General features: G+C 53.5%; 1 protein-coding gene and 1 non-coding gene across 4 annotated transcripts in view; both read right to left on the reverse strand.

Annotated features, from left to right (window-relative positions):
- Positions 1 to 204: 204 nt before the first annotated feature.
- TRNAT-CGU (transfer RNA threonine (anticodon CGU)) lies at positions 205 to 276 on the reverse strand. The gene has a single exon. It is a non-coding gene; the product is annotated as a tRNA-Thr (tRNA).
- A 10,283-nt stretch (positions 277 to 10,559) lies between these two features.
- Positions 10,560 to 17,416, reverse strand: part of RAB11FIP4 (RAB11 family interacting protein 4) — a 37,295-nt gene continuing 30,438 nt past the window's right edge. For all 3 annotated transcript variants that reach the window (XM_028109080.2, XM_028109082.2, XM_028109081.2), the window contains exon 13: positions 10,560 to 16,440. In XM_028109080.2, the coding sequence (XP_027964881.1) occupies positions 16,324 to 16,440 (117 nt within the window). In that variant the 3' untranslated portion in view covers positions 10,560 to 16,323. The remainder of the gene's footprint in view (positions 16,441 to 17,416) is intronic.

Genomic DNA, 17,416 nt, shown 5'->3' on the forward strand with positions numbered 1-17,416 from the left:
GCGAGGCGCGGCGTAGCGAGGACCGAGCAAATCCACGAGCGGTCCGGTGAGCCCGGGCCTGCGCCCGTGACTGTGCAGCCTGGGGGGAGGGGAGGGACCGAGGACGCCCGAACAGAAGCCGAAAAGTAAAAAACGCCACGTAATTAAGGGACAGCGCACGTGGAGGTAAGGGAACCCCACCGCCAAGTCCCAACCTCAAGCCCCAGGCACGGACGGGGTTCGAACCCGCGATCTTCGGTTTACGAGACCGACGCCTTACCACTTGGCCACCGCGCCTGACAGCCGAGCGAGCGGTGGAAGCTCTCAGTGGAGGGTAGGCAGCGCAGGCGCGGGAAGGGCGGCGCCCCGCCTCCGGCCCCGCCCGCCCGCCCGCTCGCTCGCCCCTCCGGCCCCGCCCGCCGAAGCCCCCGCGCCGCCCGACGCTCGGGGCCGGCTCAGGGCCGAGGCCAAGAGCCCGCTTCCTGTCTGAGGCGGGACCCCAAACTCGTGGCTCGCCGGCCCGGCCCGGCCCCGCCCTCCTCCCGCGTACTCGGGAGAGCCCGGGCAGGGGCAGCCGGGGATTTGATGGGGGCGGGGGGGCGGGGAGTGGTGGCGGTGGCGGCGGCGGCGGGGCCGGGAGCCCAGACGAAGAAAAAACCCGACCAGCGCCTGCTACGACGCGAGCGGAGGCGGAGACCGCGGCCGCGAGCGAGCCGGGGCCGGCCGCGTGCCGCCGTGTGACCTTGGCCGGGTCTTTTCTGTGTAGTCTGGTCTGCAGGCTACGCAGGCAGCGACGGGGGTTCGGGCCGAGCGCACCGGGAGCCGAGGGGGCGAGGACAGTGCAGGCAGGGACGGGACTGCAGGGAGCCGGGAGGGACGAGGGCCCGGCTCCTGGGGGCGCGGGGAGAGGACCTTCCCTCGCTGACCCCGCAGGAGCGGCGGCCTGCATAAGGAAAACCTTCCCTGGCTTGTTCACGCTCCGCCCTTGCCCTTCCACCCCGGGCACGGGAGGCTCCGCGTAAATATCTGTGTAGACGAGATGGCCTTGCCCGGGAGGAACCGGCGGGGCCGCGCCAGAATATGACCCCAGGGTCGTTCGCGGCGACAGTGCCAGTGGGAGTGAACACCGAGAGGCCACCTGGATGGAGGAAGCTGATAGTCTGTCCGTGCCGTGGAACTGTGGGTCACTTATTAAAAGGAATGATCTAGATTCATAGGAATGATGGTCAGCGTAGGTAGTGCGCAAAAGCACGTGTGATTTTTTAAAAAGCAGGATATAGGACAATACAAACCGTTTATTAAAGGGAAAGACGTGCAAAGTAGGTAAGCGTAAAATATAAAGAAGACTGGGGAAAGGGGACAAAAGGAACTTTGTTGGTAATGTCTGGTTTCTGTTCTATGAAAGGCAAGAAGCCGAAACGGTGGGAATATGGGTGATTATGATGTTGTATACTTTATTGTAGATACTGCATTTTGTTTAAAAAAATTTTTTTTAGAGGAATTAGGTCCCTCTGTCCTCGTTTGGCCTGTGGCCACAGTGTCTGTTCCAGGAGAGGTGGGTAGAAGAGCCTTTTCCCCAGGGCAGGACGTGGGCAACTGCTGGCCTCCAGCCCTCCTTCCTGCAGGCCAGAGCCCCGGGTGGGGGTGGGGGGCAGGACACAAATCAGACCAATGGCACCATTGCTCACCCCACCACCGCCACTGCCAAAGTCATTATTGCTTATTTATAGAACTTTTTAAAAAGTATAGATTGTGGCGATTTGGGGAAACTAAGCTATTTTTGTGTGTGCTAAAATACAGTTTGAGTGCCTTGGTGGCTCAGTTGGGTAAGCAACTGCCTTTTGCTCAGGTCATGATCCTGGAGTCCTGGGATCGAGTCCCACATCGGGCTCCCGGCTCAGCAGGGAGCCTGCTTCTCCCTCTGACCCTCTCCCCTCTCATGCTGTTTTTTTTTTTTCTCTCTCTCTCTAGTAAATAAAGTCTTAAAAAAAAAAAGTTAAAAAAACATACAATTTACCATCTTGACCATTTAAAAATGCAGTGTCTACTCTCTGGACGTGGTTGGGCAACAAATGGAAGTTTTATTAAGGAAACTCTACCCACCGAACAGTAAAGGACTCCCCTTCCCAGCCTCTGCCCAGACCCTGGCAACCACTGTTCTACTTAACGGTGTTTCAGAGTTGGACTGCTCAGGATAGCAGGTGGAGTCCTACAGTATTTGTCTTTTTGTTCCTGGCTTATTTCACTTAGCATAATGTGCTAAAGGTTCACCCATGTTGTCATATGACATGATTTCCTTTTTTTTTAAAGCTCAATATTTCGTTGTATTTTTTTAATCCATTCATCCCTCAGTGAACATGTAGTTTACTTTGACCACTTTGCTATTGTGAATTATGCTGCAGTGAACACAGGTATGCAAATAGGTCTTCAATTTTTTGGATATGTAACCCAGAAGTGGGATTGCTGGATCCTATGGTAATTTTAATTTTTCCAAGGAACCTCCATACTGTTTTCCATAGTGGCTGCACATTGTTACATCCCCACCAATGGTACACAAAGGGTTCAAATTTCTTCACATCTGTGCCAGCACTTTTTTTTTTTTTTTTTAACTCGTCATCCTAATGGGTATGAGGTAGTATCTCATTATGGTCAGATTTGCATTTTCCTGATTGTGATGTTGAGCATATTTTCATATAGCTTGTTGCCCATTTGCGTATCTTATTTGAAGAAATGTCTATTTAAGTCTTTTGCCAATTTTTTATTCTGGTTATTTTTATTTTTTAAATGATGGGTTGTAGGAGTTCTTTCTGATACCCTAGATATTAACCTATCAGATATATGGTTGACTAATACTTTCTCCCATTCTGTAGGTTGATTTTTCACTCTGTTGATTGTTTACGGTGCAGAAGTTTTTTAAGTTTGGTGTAGTCATTCCCATTTGTCCGTTTTTGTTTTCGTTGTCTGTGCGTTTGGAATCAAATCCAAGAAGTCACTGACAAATCTGATGTCATGAAACTTTTCCCCTATTTTTTTTCCCAAGAGCTATATCAATTCAGGTCAGACGTTAGGTCTTTAATCCATTTTGAGTTGATTTTTGTATGCGTATAAGGTAAACATCCAACTTCATTGTGTGTATAGAACACACCGTAATTTACTTATTCTCAGGTACAGGTTTTTTTCTCACATTTTAACAAATTAGAAATTAGGATGACAACTGATTAGTTGATGGAGTCTTATAATTAATTGGTAGTACTTTTTCCCTTTTTAATGGCACATAAACTAGCTTTTTAATTGGTGAATTTGATGAAATTGAGCATATAGAACACAGAAGAGTCAGACTCCTATTTTCACATTTGTATATTTCATGGTGTCCTGATTTTTCTCACTTACCATTGTAGGATGAGCATTTCCCACATCCTTAGAAGTGGATCATTTCACCGACTGTAACCTCTACCAGTCTGGTGCAGGATGTTGATCGTGAGGGAAGCTCTGCATGGGGGTGGGGGTAATACGGGAATTCTCACTCACTTTTGCTGTGGACCTACAACTGCTCTAAAAAGTAAAGTCTGTTTTATAAAAGCACCTTAAAAAACAAAACAAAACAAAAACCTAAAAAAAAAGTAGATAAGTTATGTTCTTTGCTCTCTGACCCCCTACTCTGAGTCACAGCCAACCCTGGGTGCACTGGGGTTGCTCCTTGGTGGGGTCACTGTGGGTCTGTCCGGGTCCACTTAGCTGGCAGGCCTAAGAGCCTGGTTTTGTCTCCTTCCAGGAGTGAGCAGCTGTAAGGACATGGTCTAACTTCTGTTTTCTAAATGTATGTAAAAATACTCAGTATTTTTAATACTGAGCTTTTGCATTGGCAACGATGCTGTGAAACTCTACTAAAAGTTTGAGAGCTGGTTCCAGAACACAGAGCTCCTAAGCTGCAAAGATCAGGCCATCCCCACCTCCATATAGCACAATAGTGAGAGCATCCCATCATTCATTCCTTTAACAAACCCTCACTGAGCACCTACTATGTGCTAGACCCTGTTCTTGGTGCTGGAGCCATAGCAGGGACTAAGCAACACAGCCCCCTGCCCTCACGGAGCTTCCATTCTTAAATAAGCAAACCATATACTGTATCAGATGGTGATAAGTACTAGGGAGAAAACTCAACAGGGAGGAAGGATAGGACGTTCTGGGGGTGGGAGGGAGGGTTGTAATTTTAAAGAGACAGGCGTGGTAGATTAAATAAAAGTCCCCCATCCTTTGCTGCTTTCCCTTTCCAGAGGCAGAGTCTACACCCCACCCCCTTTGGACATGGATGGGCCATCTGGCTTCTCTTGACTAGTAGTAGGATGTGGCAAAAGTGATGTTGAGTAAATACCCAAGCTTGGGTCTCAGGAGACCTTGCAGCTTCTTCCTGTGATATCTTAGAGCCCTGTCCTGAGCCCACCGTGTAAGGAAGGCAGTCTAGCTGATGGGGGATGAGAGGCCATGACGGGTCTCCCAGCTGAAAGCCAGGACCACCTGCTACAACATCAGTGTGGCCATCTTGAACCTTCCAGCCCAGCTGCCCCTTTAGCTGAATGCAGCTCCGTGGGTGAGTCCAGGCACACCCAGCAGAGGAACTGCCACCCGACCCACAAAATGGTGAAAATAATGAATGGCTCCTGTTGCAAGCCACCACCTTTTGAGGGTGGGTTGTTACCTAGCAATAAGAGCTCGCTGATACAGCAAGTTACATACAACTAGAGTTGTGGCTTCTAGGTTTGTGGCCTGGTGGTTATTTGCATGGAGGAGTTAAAACTTGCACGATGCTGGATGAATGTGGGAGGGGCCGTGCCCAGTGTTTCCTCAGTCATCAGTTAACCTCAGTTTCCTTAGCTACAAAGCGGGAGAGTTGGTTAGCTCTTAGCCACAGCCCCGCATTAATTAAAATTTGAACACCTTCTCCATTATTCACTGCTAAAGTTAGCAGGGGGTTGAGACACCACTTGACCTTCTTTCCCTCATAGCAACCTGACACTCTTCCCCTTGGTCAGGTTTCCTGGTCCCTTTGCCAGCATGAAAGCTCTAAATTTAAGGCTGCCATTAATAGGAGGAAAAAAAAAATGTGACTTGAAAACTTTTTAGAGAAGGCCACACCTGTAAACATTTAAGTTAAGGCTGCTCTTCATACTTCGGGTTAGTATGGTTTGGTCTTTTCCTTTCTTCTCCTTCTCGGTGGTTAGTTCAGTTCCCTTTCCCTGACTCCTCCACTTGCTTGTGGAACATTCACTCTTAACAAGATGGTTCAAGGCAGCTGTGGACTTTAAAGGAGCCAGGAGGGCTCACAGGTGGGCCACGGGCTGAAAAAAAAATCAGGCCACCTCAGAAGACCCCAAACGAGGCAGGAGCCTTAGTGAGCCCCACCACTAGGCAGCTCCAGCCCTGGGGACTTGTCCTTTCCTTAAAGGTGAGCCTGCTCTCATGGACACTCCGGCTTCTCCATGGGGCTCCTGCACGGTTAGAGATCCGCCTGGGGGAGGTCAGAGGACTGACAGACCCAGTCATTCCCCAAGATGCTTGGGTGGGTTCCTTTTGGGGAAGATGGATCTTGTGAGAGGGGGCCTGATAGAGCGCCAGCTCCCAAGGACCCGCTGTTCCGTGCATCAACTACCTCAACTACCTCAACACACAGAGTGACCAACTACCTCAACACACGGAGTGACCAACTACCTCAACACACGGAGTGACCAACTACCTCAACACACGGAGTGACCAACTACCTCAACACACGGAGTGACCAACTACCTCAACACACGGAGGCTGAAAACAAGACCCTTTTCTGGTTCTGGGGCTTGGCCAGGCAGTTGTGCTTCATCGGCTGTTGGCTCAGGTGTCGGGATGGCTGGTAGGCCCACCGTGGCCTCCCTCCCATGACTGGCACTTATACTGGGTTGGGACCTCTGTTTACCGTGGGGCTGCTTGGGCTTCCTCATAGCATGGCCTCCAAGAGGGCGCAGCTCGAGAGGAAGGAGACAAGTTTCCTTGTGGCCTCGTAGGGCTAGAGATGAGACGTCCCAGGAGATCATTTCTGCCACAAATGATGCATGTTTACATCCTATTGATCAGAGTAGTCCCAGGGCCAGCCCAAAGTTGGGAGGAGGGGAAAATCAATTCCACCTCTCAACAGGGGAGAGACCTGCATGCAACACAGGGAGGGAGTAAATCAACGATGGCTATCTTTGGAGCCTTTACCACCCCTTATCATTCCTGACTGTGACTTTGAGTATAAACACTGATTGGTGCTCAGCCCTGGGGCTGGATCCCGCAGAGGACGCAGAGATATAGGAGGTGGATGTCCTTTGTCTCCACCCCAACCTCAGAACAGGTTGGACTAGATGCTCTCCCTGACTCCTTCTGGCCCTGACTGCCTCCAAAACGGACATTCACAACATCCCTCTCCCCTCGCTCCTCCGAAACACACTCCCACCCACAACTGCCGGCCAGAGTACCGAGGTCTGGCCCAGACACTGTCAGGGACCAGCAGATGCCAGCTCTTGGTCCGGGGGTAGCCTGCTGGACTGGATAAGCTGGGAAGGCCGAGTGGGGCAGAGGGGCCAGTGGGGCTAGAATGCAGGGGAGAAGGATCTCACAGGCTCCCCTGGGCTTAGTGCCATCAAACAGGCTGGAGAAAGTGGGCTCAGGCTCCAGCACCTTTGCCCTCTGGGTTTGGGCCTTTTAAGAGCTCTAGCTTTTTTTTTTTTTTTTAAACCCAGAGATCACATCAATGTCATGGAGCCCAAATCAGAACCCAATAGCAAAGAGCTTGGAGTGAAAGCCAGGGCCACAGCAGGGATGGCAGGGGGAGGGACGGGGAAATTCCTGCAGCCCAAGTCCAGCCACTGGGTTAGTTCCTGGAAGGGCTGGTTTGAAGCCGGCTCTGGGCTTTCCGGGCCCTAGAGGCCATAATCTTGTCCTAGGGGGCTTGCAGCATCGTGACCCTCAGCCCACTGTAAGGCAGGGCCCGGCTAGCCCCAGCTGAGTCGCAGGGAAACGACCATCGTTCCGTACACAAGCTCCTACCTCCATGTACCCGCTCCCACGGCACTCTTCACAGCCCCTCTGCCCACGGAGAGCTGGCCCCCGCTCCAGGGCTCGGCAAGCGTCCTCCTTTCTCCCTGAAACCTTTCCAGCCTGGAAGCGACGCCTCCCTGCTCTGAGGAACCCACTCCCCGGGCTAGTCAGTGGAGTCCCGCTTTGGGATGACTCCTTCCTCTTACCAGCTGCCTGGGTGTGAACCCCGGGTGACTTGCGGCGAGTTAGGGCACCTGTGGTGGCTCAGTTTCCTCATCTGTAAAATGGGGCTATCACTACCACCCACCTCGTAGTGGTTGTGAGGATTACAGGACCCAGTGCGCACCAATCACTTGGCACACTGCCTGGCACGCGGTAAGCCCTAAGCACACGGAAGCCAAGAAGAAGTACCTCGCCGTTGCCTCCTGCGGGCGACGCACTGCATCAGGCACAGTGACAGGGGAGGGATGGTACCAAATCCCGCTTCCCCAGGACTGGGAAATGGGAGGGCCGCCGGCGGGGGCTGGCGCCGCACCTGTCGCCCCGGAGGGCCCCGGGCGGGCGTGAAAGTGAGGGGCTGCGGGAGTGGCTTTGCCCACCTTTGCGCGAAGCTTAGTCATTTTCTGGAGACGCGGTGGCTGGAGTAGATCCTCCCGGCAAGGCTTTGAGAAGCCTGGCTCCCTTGCCCAGATGACCACTGACATCTGGCAATTCCAACTCCTCATCCCACTCAGCAAACAAACAGCAGATAACCCAGGTCTTACCTGAGTCCAGGCTGCCTTCATCTCTGTCTTCCTCTCTCAGTCTGCTGCCCAGTCCCGCCGCCGCCACCCTCTGAGACTGGGCTCTGAGCAGGCCGCTCCCTGGCTTAAGATCCTTCTGCTCTCTCCGCCCGCTAAGGCTCTTCACCTGCTGTTCCCTCCCGGTGTCCTCCCCAGTTTCCCTTACCTGGCCTCCTCCTCTTCCTCCTGGCCTCAGTTGACTCCTCAAATGATCTCTGGGGGGATTACATACCGGTGACCCTCACGCCTGCCTACACGCTAGAATCACCTTGGGGCCTTTGGAAAAACCCTAGTGTCCAGCCCACCCCTTACCACCTGAATCCAACTCGCTGGGCTGGGGCCTGTATCCGTGGGGGTTTTCAGCTACCCCCAGGTTATTCAAATTTGCAGCCAGGACCGAGAATCTCCCATTCTCACATGCTGGAGGCACTCTGTGCCCTGAGGGTGAGGAGCAGAGCTCTTTCGCTCAGGGTCAAAGCTCCCCGCCTAGCTCTACAGTGTGTATCTATTAGGTGCTGATGAAACAATTGTTTGGGGCCGGGCTTGGGCCGGGCTCTGCACTGCCTCACCAGCCCCACCTCCCAGCTGAAAGGGTGTGCTTTCTACCGGCCTCTCCCACATGTGGTTCCTGGGTCCTACAATCCCCCAGGGGTCCCCTGCAATACCCCATCCTCGGGGAAGCTGTCCCTGATCCCCAACTGACCTCAATTCCCTTGCCCCCGCTCCTGCAGCCCTCCCCCAGGCCTTTCCCAAGTGCAGCTCATCACCTGGGGGTCAGCCGTGGCTCCCCTTTCCCCAGGAGGTCATAAGCCTCTGCTGTCTTTTCTGTACCTACCCCTAGTGCCTAAATTGGTTGGTTGAGTGATTTCAGACCCAGATATTTTTTACCTCTTCAGGAGACTGGCCTGGGCCCAGACCACTCTAAAAGGCTCTAAATGGGGGTACCTTGGAGGCTCAGCTGGTTGGGCATCTGCCTCCGGCTCAGGTCCTAATCTCCAGGTCCTGGGATTGAGCCCCATGTCGGGCTCCCTGCTTAGCGGAGAGTCTGCTTCTCCCTCTGCCTCTGCCCCTCCCCCTAGCTCGTGCTCTCTCTCTCTCAAATGAATAAATAAAATCTTAAGTAATTTTTTTTTAAAGGCTCCAAATGTGAGGACCTAGTGAGTTTGGGATCTGAAAACGAGCCCTTTGCAGGAACTGTGTGATCTCTAGGGGGCGCAGGGATGATGTTGTCTGAAATACTCAGGAATGGTTCTCCAGGACCGCCTAGCAGGGAATGCTCCTGTGCGGAGGGCACGACCTGTGCACCCAGCAGTGCTTGCTTCCACCCCTCTCCAGAATAGCAAACAGAGTTGAATTGCGTCCCCCTAAAAAGATGTGGATGTCCTAAGCCTTGGTACCTGTGAATGTAGCCTTTTTAGGAAATAGGGTGTTTACAGATACAAGCAAGTCAAAGATGAGGTCATCCTGGGTCAGGGTGGAGCCTAATCCAATGTCTGGTGTCCTTATAACAACTGTGAAATTTGGACAGAGATACACAGAGGGAAGGTGGCTGTGTGAAGGCAGATGCTCAAGGGGGCTAACAGCTTCTGGAAAGGCCAGCGGTTGCTTCTGGATGGCTGGGTAGGGTGGGGAAGGCAGAACCAGTCTCAAAAAAAAGTAGTGGCAAACTAAGGAGTCTAATTCCGAAACTGGGGCGCAAGGCAGGAGCTCAGGAATTGGAGACACCTGCTTGGCAGCAGAAAGGTCCTGGAAAGGGTTGAGAATAGGGTCGCCAGATAAAACGCAAGATGCCCAGTTAAATGTGAATTTCAGATATGCAATGAATAATTTTTAAGTATTGGATGGGACATATTTAAGCTGAAAAATTATCTGAAATTCACATTTAATTGGGCATCCTGCATTTTTATTCACAGGATCTGGCAACTCAAGTCGGGAAGGAAAAGGGCACATTAGGAAGATGGAGGGAACAGAGATCCAGGACACCAAATTCCCAGTTTGGGGAAGGGACTTGCCCGTGAGCTCGGGAGGCCACGTAAATCCACTGGGTAGGGAGCTGTCTGCTGCCCAGGCAGACCCACCACACAAGGGCCCGTGTGGGGAGGTGGAGGGATCTGTTCTGAGGGTCTGGGCCAACAGGGAGAGCAGACTCCTCTCCAGGTGGTGGGCCAGGGCCACCTGTGAATCCCTTCCCCACACCTGGAATCCCGTAGTAAGAGGAAGGGGCAGACAGAGGGCAGAAAGCTGGGCATCAGGGCCACTCAACCTGGAGCTACCTCGATGCTCCTGGGCTTAGCAGGACTCGTGCTGTCAGGTTGGTCTGAAACCAAATTTGAGGGGAGGACTTGAGCCCGTGACCCAGGGGAGTCACAGTGGTGGACATGGAGGATGGCCCTGGAGCCCCATTAGAGTGACCAGGGCAAGCTGAAGACCCTTGGGAGGTCCTTGCTGGGAAAGGGGACTTGGTTGCGGCAAAGACAAGGTTTTTGAACATCATAGCCCTGGGGATGGACATGGTGTGGTGTTGCAGGGGCTTTTGGGATCCACATCTCCTCTCCTGGGGACGGCGGACCAAAACGAGGGTCTGCGGGGTGACCCCCTGCTCTGCCCTGCACCTGGAGGACAGCACCAGCCACCCTGGGATGCTGGGTGGGGCCTGCTCTTCCTGAAGAAGACGGTCTGTCCCCAGGAGCCCTGGAACCAGGTCTCCCTCTTCCACCCTCCCTCCCCCAACCACAGAAACTCACCATCAAGTCAGGCAAGAAAAGCAAACTATTTATTTACACCTCGGTCTGTACATTAGAGTTCCTGAAGGAGAGACTGCCTCTGAGAGCCTGCTCCTTTTTGGCTAGAAGCAGGTAGGGGGCGGAGAGCTTGAGGCCCTGGGACACAGCCTTGGCCCCCCCCCTTCCCCTTCCCTGGAGCCTAGGGGTGGAGGTCTCAGCCCAGCCCTGAAGCTAAGCCCGCTTCCAGATGGAGGCTCCTGGGGTGGGACTCAAGGAGAATCCCACAGAGTCAAAGCCATCTAACAAACCCTTGGGCATGAGGCCACACGTGCAGCTTATCCAATCTGGGCCCCTGGGGTCCCAGCCAAGAAAGCAGGAAGGGCTGGGATGAAGGGAGCCGGCAGGCCGTGCGCGAGTCCTCACCACGCCGGTCCCGCTGCAGTCCAGCCCGTAGCCGGGAATTAATGGCACTCGGGTCTGAGCACCTTGGGCAAAGGAGGAAGAGCTCGGCAGTTGTTATGTTAATGACGGGCCGGGGCAGCTGCCAGAAGCCTCTTCTTTCTGCCCACCTGGAGTCCAAGGCTGTTCGAGACACCAGACGGCGGTGGTCCTGAAGGCAGCCCAATGCCAAGCACTGGGAGCCCCCCACTGCTGGAGCTTCCCCCCGGGACCAGGGGCGCTGCTGCAGACCCATGACGTCCCTGCCCGGGCGCGCCCAGCTTTCTAGAAATATTGACACCAATGCAGGGGAAGAGGTTTGTGGGAGAAGGTGCTTTACACAGTTACCCTTTTCTGGTGTGCAAGGCTTCTAAACTAGCTACAGGCTGCACGGGGGTGGGGGTGGGGTGGGGGGGTGGCTAAGAGGGTCCGAGCCCTCCAAGCTGAAGACCACAGTAAAAAGAGTTCTGTACAAAGTTACCAAATCTGCAAGGCTGAGCGAGCAGAGCGGAGGCTCAGCCTTGAGCCTCTCCACATGGATCAACGTGCGGGGAGGCCTGGCCTGGGAGCACACCAGGTGTGGTGGAGGCACGATGACACCAAGTGGGGCGCTATGTACACATTTACAGGGCTGGGGAAGGGCCAGGGGAACGCGAGGGTGTAGAAAAGGGGCAGTGGGGACATGGAAACTCCTGTACAGCGGAGACGGAAGGAAAAAGGCACAAGGACAACGACCCCAAACCATGCAGACGAAACACAGCCTGTGCAGCACAGCAAAGCAGAGGGGCCGCGCGGGAAGCAGTCTCCCCACAAACCCAGGGGCCCAGCAGGAGGCGCAGGCCCCCCCAGGCAGCAGCACTCATGTCCTGCGTGGGCAGCCCTGGCATGCCATTCTCAGCCACCCTTCCTGCTGGGGGCTCGGGGCAGACAACCCTCCCCCTACAGTCTCAGGGAGAGAGAAGGAGCCTACAAGATCGGAGTGATGTACGGCATCACACTTCACCAAGTCTATGCTTTTAGAAACCTTTCCAGAAGGCACCCGATTTTCTCAGGTAGGCAGCAGAGAATGTGGCAGAAGGGCCTTAGAGCTGTTCTGCCACGAGGCTGGGCAGGCCCAGAAGGTCCCTAAGGTCAGTGAGTCAAGGGAAGGAACTTGCCTGAAGTCACCTAGGGGTACGTGGCCCCTCAACAGTCAGGGGGTACCAGCCTGAAGCATCGCCCTACAGGGGCTGCCCTAGTCCCGAAGGAGGCACGACCGGGGAGGGGGCCAGCACTGAAGTCCTCAACCTAAAACCCTCCTTAGCACTTTCAAAAAGTTGCCATGGATCTGCCAGGCAAACAGTCATTTCCTTGGCATGGTGACCATCCCCAAACTTCCCCTTTTAGGTTTAAATTTGCTAATGCGTTAAACACACACAGCCACAGAGCACAAAAAGTGGGCTTAATTCTTCCCTGAGCCACCAGGCCCCACTGGCCCCTGCAGGTTTCTGCCAGTTATGAAGCCCCTCCTTGGAACGAAAGCGCCTACGCGGTGCCCTCCTGACCACTGCACCTGACGGGCTCAGGAACCAGACTTGCCGGCAGATGAGTGCCCGGAGCCTCTAGAACATGGGCTGGGATGCTGGTTTGACTACTAACAGTGGAAGAGCTGGGGTGACGCTCCTCCACCCAGCCTGAAAACGGATCAGAGGCCAGTGTCCCCTCCTGCTCAGCTGTGCGAGTAGAAGACTGTTTCTGGGGCTGCTTCAGGGGGACAGCCCCTCCCTGACCCCTGACTCCAGAATGGGCCTGTGCGCGACTCCATGGGCACCAGGCGGAGACTTGCCACTCAGGTTTGCTAACCCCCAGGCTGGAGAGAACAGCTTGGTACACCAGTTCCTGAAGGCATCTGGCCTCCCATCCCTGGGGTGAGGGATCTGCTCACAAACCATCAAAGCCATCGACACCCCCACTGTTAAAGTAGCACCTGGATTAACAAACCCGACAGCCATTTCCACCCTTTTCTCCATCCCTGACTAGGAACCTTCTAGTCTCAACCTTGGGCTACACATCAGCATGGCCTGGGAATCACTTTAAACATCTGGATGCCTGGGCCACACCCACACCAATTACACTGGAATCTTGGGGTGGGGCAGCTCAGTCAGCAGAATTTCGAAAATCTCCCCGGGTTATTCCGATGCACAGCCCAAGTCAAAAACCACTGTTTCGGGTCCAAGTGCCTTGGGAGGTTCTTGAGCTCTGTGTTTGTAATAAGTGAGAAATAAAGTCAGAATAAAGGCATTTCCCTCTGACAATTCTCAAAGAATGTACAAACTTAAAATAATCTAACTTGGCCAATTCAAAAGTTTCAAATATACACTTTTTTTTTTTCCCGAGAACTTTATAAAGCTCACTTGCTGATTCTGCAAACTTTGTTTGGCTTCCCGTTGAATGTAAGGATAGCCAAGTGCTGTGTAAAATGTGGGTCTGTTGTAGGACCCCCTCCGAGTGCCCCCGAAACACTGCTCAACTTTGGATGAGTTACTACTAATCCCTACTAGGTAGAGTTGCCAGGTTTAGCAGTAACAAAAAACAAAACGCACCTGGGCACTCAGTTAAGTTACAATCACCTGGGGGGGTTCTTTAAACATTCCAATAGCTGGGCCACACCCCACGGCAAGGAAATCGGATCCTCTGGGGATTCGGCCCAGGTATCAGAATTTTTAAAATCTCTCCGTTTTAGATGTGTCCCAAGTATTGCATGGAACATAACTTCTATTAGGAGTTGTGTTTTGTTTGCCTGAAAGGCACACCGCGCTGGTCATTGTGTGTACTACTTAAGCCGTTCCAGCACCCAGAGAGAAGAGGGGGAACTCTCAATCAGACAACACACAAAGGAGGGGGAAGCCCAGGAAGGGGGCGGGGATGTGCTCCCAGAGTCAGTACCGCTCTGGAACCCTCGCTGGGGTCCATGGGGCTGGGACCCTGGCCGCATGTGCCTCCCGAAAGCTAGCTTTCACGCATAGAAGAGCAGTTAAAAACACGACATGATCTTGAAAAGCCAACTAGAATGACAGCCTAGGTTTTTTAAAGACGATTTTGGTTGAAGAAGGTTGGATTGAACCTGAGGCCTGGGTAACATGGAGTTTAGTCTCGTTTTAAAGTCAGCCCTCTTCCAGAGACCCCCATGCACAGCACTAGATCCCTAGGGGCCTTTCAGACGAGGCTGCTCCGGTGGCGCCCCCTTCAGGAAGGGGGCAGCAAAACATGGCAAGCCCGCCGCTTTCCACCCCTTTTCAACAAAGCAGAAATTCCCTCCCACATAAGGCCTCTGGGGCCTTCTCTGGAATTCCGTATCAGTGCAGCTAAAGAGCATAGAAAGTTTTACATACAAAATGCTCACTCCTACGGACTCCCCCACGGACCAGGACCTTGATCTGGCTGGCCTCCGAAGGACTCCTTCCAATGTAAATCCAGACCAAAGCCAAGTCATGATATGTTTTCTTTCCTTTCCTTTAATTTGGGGCCACTGCCGCCTTTTAGCAAATTCTCAAGAGACCCACTCCTCTCTGCCTTCTTTCTACTGCCGCTGCTGCTTCTCAGACCCCGGAGGAGCCCAAGGACACCAGCATCCTAGGGGCTTGAGGGCTCTCAGAAGATGGACCCCTTGCCCTAGTCTTCCTGGGGTGGCTGACCCCAAAGTCCTGGATCGGACCAACACAGCCCCATTACCTGCGGCATGAAACAAATCCCACACATGAACTTAAAAGAGAAATCACACGATCCAACAACAGCAGAAGGTGACTGGCATGGAGTGAAGACCGGTCCTGGCCACAACCCTGCCTTTGTGAACAGGGAACGTGCATCCCCAAGCCCCCAAGCCCCTCTTCACCCTCTACAGCCCTCTCTTCCTTGCGAACACCCCTCCAGCCCCTCCCCAACATGCCCAAACTTTCCTTTTTACACCAGAATTGAAGACAAGAAGAAACTGCAGGGGAAAAGATTAAGACCGTACATGTTCAAATATACTTGGATTAAGGAAACGAATCACAAGCCATGTACCACTGAGAAAAACTGGAAGGCTCAAAGTACCCTATCTACTCCTAGCTGCCTAGAACAAAAGATCACATTAAAAGTCCAGTGTCCATTTCCACCACGTGCCACTGAGGATGGAAAACTAAGGTTTCCCTACAACGTCCCCAACTGTGTCTCTCACTGGCACACCGCACCTGGCTGAGAGCAGGATGCAAGAGAGTGTTTCTAACAGTTGGAACCCGGGGCCCTCGCCACCCAGCTGAGCCAAGCCCAGAGCTCAGAATCCCCAGGCCGTGCGGAGACCGGGAGCTGGGCAGCAAGGCAGCCCACTCCTTGCCCGCCGATGCCATGAAAACAGTCCCTCCGTGTTTCTCTTCTCTTCTAGTAAAATGCAGCCAGAGGGAAGGAAACGAACAGGGGTGTGAGCATGCTCCTCCCTGAAAAGCAGGTCTTTGGATGCCCAATGCCAACACGTACTTTAGACACCCCTGGCCCCCGGCTCCCCCATCTCCTTTTGAATCCCTTCACTGTACCCCCAAGTTAAATGCTGCTTATTTTTCATGGTCTTAAAAATAGAACAGAAAGAGGTAGGTAAGCAGGGTTGGGGAAGTGTACAGAGACCTCTAAAAATACCAAGAACTCTTAGAATGAAGGTCGCCCCACGTTAGCTCCTCTGCAAGCCTGAGTCCTGTGGACACACAGTGCCCAAGGATAGCGGGGGGCTGCCAGCCGGGGAGGGGCTCTGGGAGGGCCCCTTCATTTTTTCAGAGCCTGAGCACCTAGGCTTCAAAGGTGGCCAGAGAGGTTGGGGAGGATGCAGCTGTTGGGCATTTGAACTCCTCGAAAAGATCACAAATGGGCTCTCACTCCCAGAGGGAACAGGGGTGGGGTGAAAGAGCCTGTCTCACTAGAGTGTGTTTTAATCCTTCTCCCCAGAGGTAGAATCATTTTTGTCCTGTATCTGAAACACCATCTTCCAGTTCTTGTTATTACAGTAACTCCTGATTGCAGACCTTGCCCCTCCCACCTCCAGGGCCATCTGCCCTTGCAAAGGGCTCCGTGTGGACAGGAACGGCAGAGATCTCATCCAGAGCCACGGCCCCACACTCACTCCTTGCTGCGTGCACGTATTCCCCCACATACACACCAGTACACACGACATGGTGGCCAGAGATACATTTACAGTGTGTGTGTGTGTGTGTGTGCGTGTGTGTGCGCGTGCGTGCGTGTATGTGTGTGTGTGGCCCGGCTTGGGCTGCATCCTCAAGCGGGGTCTGCCCCTTGGTCCCAGGGCCCGGGGTCTGAGGGTCCCCGAAGCTGCTCTGCAGCCAGCCCTTGTCTCAGTGTTTGATCTCAAGGATGGAGGGGTTGTGGTCCAGAATGGCAAGGATTATCTTGTCCATGTACTGCCTCAGCCGGAAGTTGATCTCCTCCTGCTCCTTCAGGGCTTCCATGAGCTGGAGGGAATGGGAGACGTGGGTCAGAGGCCGGGCCCGGGCTCCGGTGCAGAGGGAGCCCAGATTCCCAGCTTGCGGTGAGCCAGTGCCCGACAAACGAGGGGCTCAGGAGACCCCAGGCAAGGCAGACCCCAGGACCACCTCAGCATTCGGCTGCCAGAAGCAAGCTATAGCAGCTCTGGGAGGGCCCCTTCTCACACCTAAGGAGTGAGAGCCATGCACGTGCCCAGGCCCCGCCCCCAGGGATTCGGATTCAGCTGGTCTGTGGAGGGACCCAAGTAGAAGCAATTACTTGGTACAGGCTGAGAACACTGGCCAAAGACATTTATGATCAAGAATGACATCCAAAGTCCCAGGGCCCTAAGACTCCCGAGGTTTCTAGCCGTTTCCTCTACCCAAAATGGCCCCTCGCCACCCTGGCTCTGCCACCCACCCTGTGTGGATCCATTCCTGACATATCCTTTAGGAGGAAATGCTGGCTCTGCCCTCAGGCTGGAGACCCTTGAGACGAGGGGTCAGCTCTTAGCTCTGTGTCCCAAGCACAGGATAAGGGGTTCAGGGACTTCTTAATGATTGACATTAATATATAACCAGGACATTTTGGAGGCCTGATCTTTTATAACCACACCCTGGTGGGGCAGAAAGAATGGACTTTGGTTCTGGAGACCTGGGTCCTTCACTCCCCACAAGTTGGGTGATCTTGTATCCTAGTTTCCCAATCGGTAACATGGAAGCGTCCAGAAAGCCTTCCAATTGTCAGAAGATATACTACAAGCAGGTGCTCAAGAAAGGCTAGGGTCCTCCCCTTCTTGGCTTGAGGGAGAGGAGTTCTAGCCTCTCCTGCGCTACCTGTTGATGGAAGCATGTTGCTCAACTGGCATGTTTCCGTCTGTTCCCAAACCCATGCTTCTCCCAGTGAGTGGAAGAATCAGAACTGACGTAACTCCACCTATAGCCAGAATCCCTCACGGCTCCA

This window comes from Eumetopias jubatus, unplaced genomic scaffold (assembly GCF_037043125.1).
Source record: "Eumetopias jubatus isolate StellerSeaLion01/CBP00866 unplaced genomic scaffold, mEumJub1_p1.0 scaffold_10, whole genome shotgun sequence".
In the NCBI taxonomy this organism is placed as follows: Eukaryota; Metazoa; Chordata; class Mammalia; order Carnivora; family Otariidae; genus Eumetopias; species Eumetopias jubatus.